General features: G+C 40.1%; 1 protein-coding gene across 1 annotated transcript in view; it reads right to left on the reverse strand.

Moving 5' to 3' along the window:
* Positions 1–2,500, reverse strand: part of dnah3 (dynein axonemal heavy chain 3) — a 77,863-nt gene that overhangs the window by 42,289 nt on the left and 33,074 nt on the right. The window contains exon 33 of the mRNA XM_063222001.1: positions 218–437. Coding sequence (XP_063078071.1) covers positions 218–437 — 220 coding nt within the window. The remainder of the gene's footprint in view (positions 1–217; positions 438–2,500) is intronic.

Here is a 2,500-nt window from a genome sequence, read left to right on the forward strand (position 1 = left end):
GAACTTGGCCATGTTGACGTCCACACACACACACACACACACACACACACACACACACACACACACACACACACACACACACACACACACACACACACACACACACACACCTGGAAGAGGGGCACGTCCTGAGCGAGGAACTTGGCCATGTTGACGTCCACACACACACACACACACACACACACACACACACACACACACACACACACACACACACCTGGAAGAGGGGCACGTCCTGGGCGAGGAACTTGGCCATGTTGACGTCCATGAGTGCCCTGAGCAGCAGCACGCTCTCGTCCACCTCGGGGTACTTGAGCTTCAGGTTGCCCGCCGCCGTCAACACTGACTTCACCGCCCGCATGCCGTAGTCGTAGTGACTCTGGGAGGACAGCTGCTCCGAGCACAGCCGGTAGGTGGCCACAATCTTATGGGCCAGGCTGCCATGGCAACCAGAGTTTACATGATGAGTCACTAACTTTTACTCTTGTCTACAGTAGTGCTGCTGTAAACGCTGTCGGGACTTTGGATTACAATGTACTGTCCTTGGTACCATACGTACTGTAGGTACCAGGTTAAAGGTGCACTGGGTAATATTTGTAGTAGTTTATTTCCAGAATCCATGCAGCCCATTCAAAAATTTTGATGAATACTTTTTGATGAATACTTACCACCACCATCAAATTCTAAGTATTTATTATGAAAATGGCATTTTTCATAGATAAAAAGGGAGATCTTCTCCATGTCCGCTATTTTGAATTTCAAGAAATAGACATTTTCTGCGGCAAAACTTTCTGTACTTAAGTGATACAAATAAATATTTGTTTATCATTCATGAAAACTAAAACAATGAAATAGGCAGCACAGTTTGAATAGCAGCATACTGTAGTTGCAATACCTACTCTGGCCACAATCCTCCACAGTGCACCTTTAACAATGTAAGTAACAGCATGTAGCAGTATGGATTCTGTACTATAGAGTCTAGGGTTAAGGGTTAGAGTTAGAGTTTGGATATGTACAGTATAAATTCACAATATTCATGTCGATGCACTTCAAGTACATAGATTGACCGCTAAACACATTCACTACCAAGTCACGTAAAAATACGTTTTTGCCTCCCATGCGTTGGCTCCCAAACCGTAAAATTACGTTTTCACGTTTTTTCTTATTGGATTCTGAATCTACACATTCTAATGCACATTCGGTGTGATTTTCATACTAATGTGATGAACAGAACTGACATAGATCATGAAAACACCTAGGGGAGAGCGGGGTAATGTGAGACATTTTTTACATGAACTCCCCTCTAGCCAATTATATATCTTTACAATTTTCACATTTTCCACTAATATAGGATGTTACCCAACTATGGAAATTATCAGAATAACTATATGACCAAGGACCATACAAATATAATTGTTTTTAAAAAAGTGGTCATGTGTCTCACTTTACCCCGGAGACGGGGTAAACTGAGACAAACCAGAGAAATTCCTGGGGTAAAGTGAACCACCACAGTATAAGCTGATAAACTTACTTTTCTACTTTAAAACAACATGTTAACATTCCAACAGCTAGATTAATAACCACACATTCCAAATCCAATATTGTAGGGGCTGGTAAAACACTTTTTTTCATTGGTGACATCAGTGGCTACACGCCCCATCTCTGTGAGGGGTGTTTTTAGCCCAGGTTGTCTTCCTGGTGTAATTATTTGACTTCATAGCTTTCCTACAATCAGGGCTGGATTAATATGGCCTGGCAAAGGCTGCAGGTTGCTGTGGGCCTCCCTGGAAGGTAAATTTCACAACAACATTTCATAGACAGTGTCATCATTGACATAGGAATTAAGGATAACATGTCTACCAGCTGTGGAGAAGAGTATTAACAATATTTAAAACTGTACTCAACATTACAGATTCATTTTTCAATATCGCATCTTATCAGAATTGTGCAGTTTTTGACTTTAGGCCAATCAGGGGGCCCCTGGCGGGTGGGGGCCCCTAGGCCACAGCCATATTGAGCCATATATGTTAATCCGGCCCTGCCGACAATTTATATAACTAACAATAAAACCGATTAATGTAATATTTCACAAATTTGTGTTTTTAGACCTTATTTACACGTTTTATTATATTTTTAAGTGTCTCACTTTACCCCAAATTATTTGTCTTAGTTTACCCCATACCCACCTTTTTAGAAAAAACAACATGCCTGGCTTTTCAGGCCCTTCTTAAACCAACATCAACCATACTGTATGGTTTCATGTGTTGGAAGTGCAGTAACATGTATAGTATAACTTTATCTACCTGAATCTATTTTCTTTGCTGAAACAGTTGATTATAAATTAAAATTAAAGTTGATTATAAAAAAACGAAATTTTACTTTCATGTGCCAAAAACACATTTTTGTGAAAAAAGCATGGTTAATAAAGCTAAACAACCATTTTTTCTTCTTGGTAATTAGGGAATATGAGGGGGATGAAAACAATGTGGTTAAATGATCA

Source organism: Engraulis encrasicolus, chromosome 17, assembly GCF_034702125.1.
Source record: "Engraulis encrasicolus isolate BLACKSEA-1 chromosome 17, IST_EnEncr_1.0, whole genome shotgun sequence".
Taxonomy (NCBI): Eukaryota; Metazoa; Chordata; class Actinopteri; order Clupeiformes; family Engraulidae; genus Engraulis; species Engraulis encrasicolus.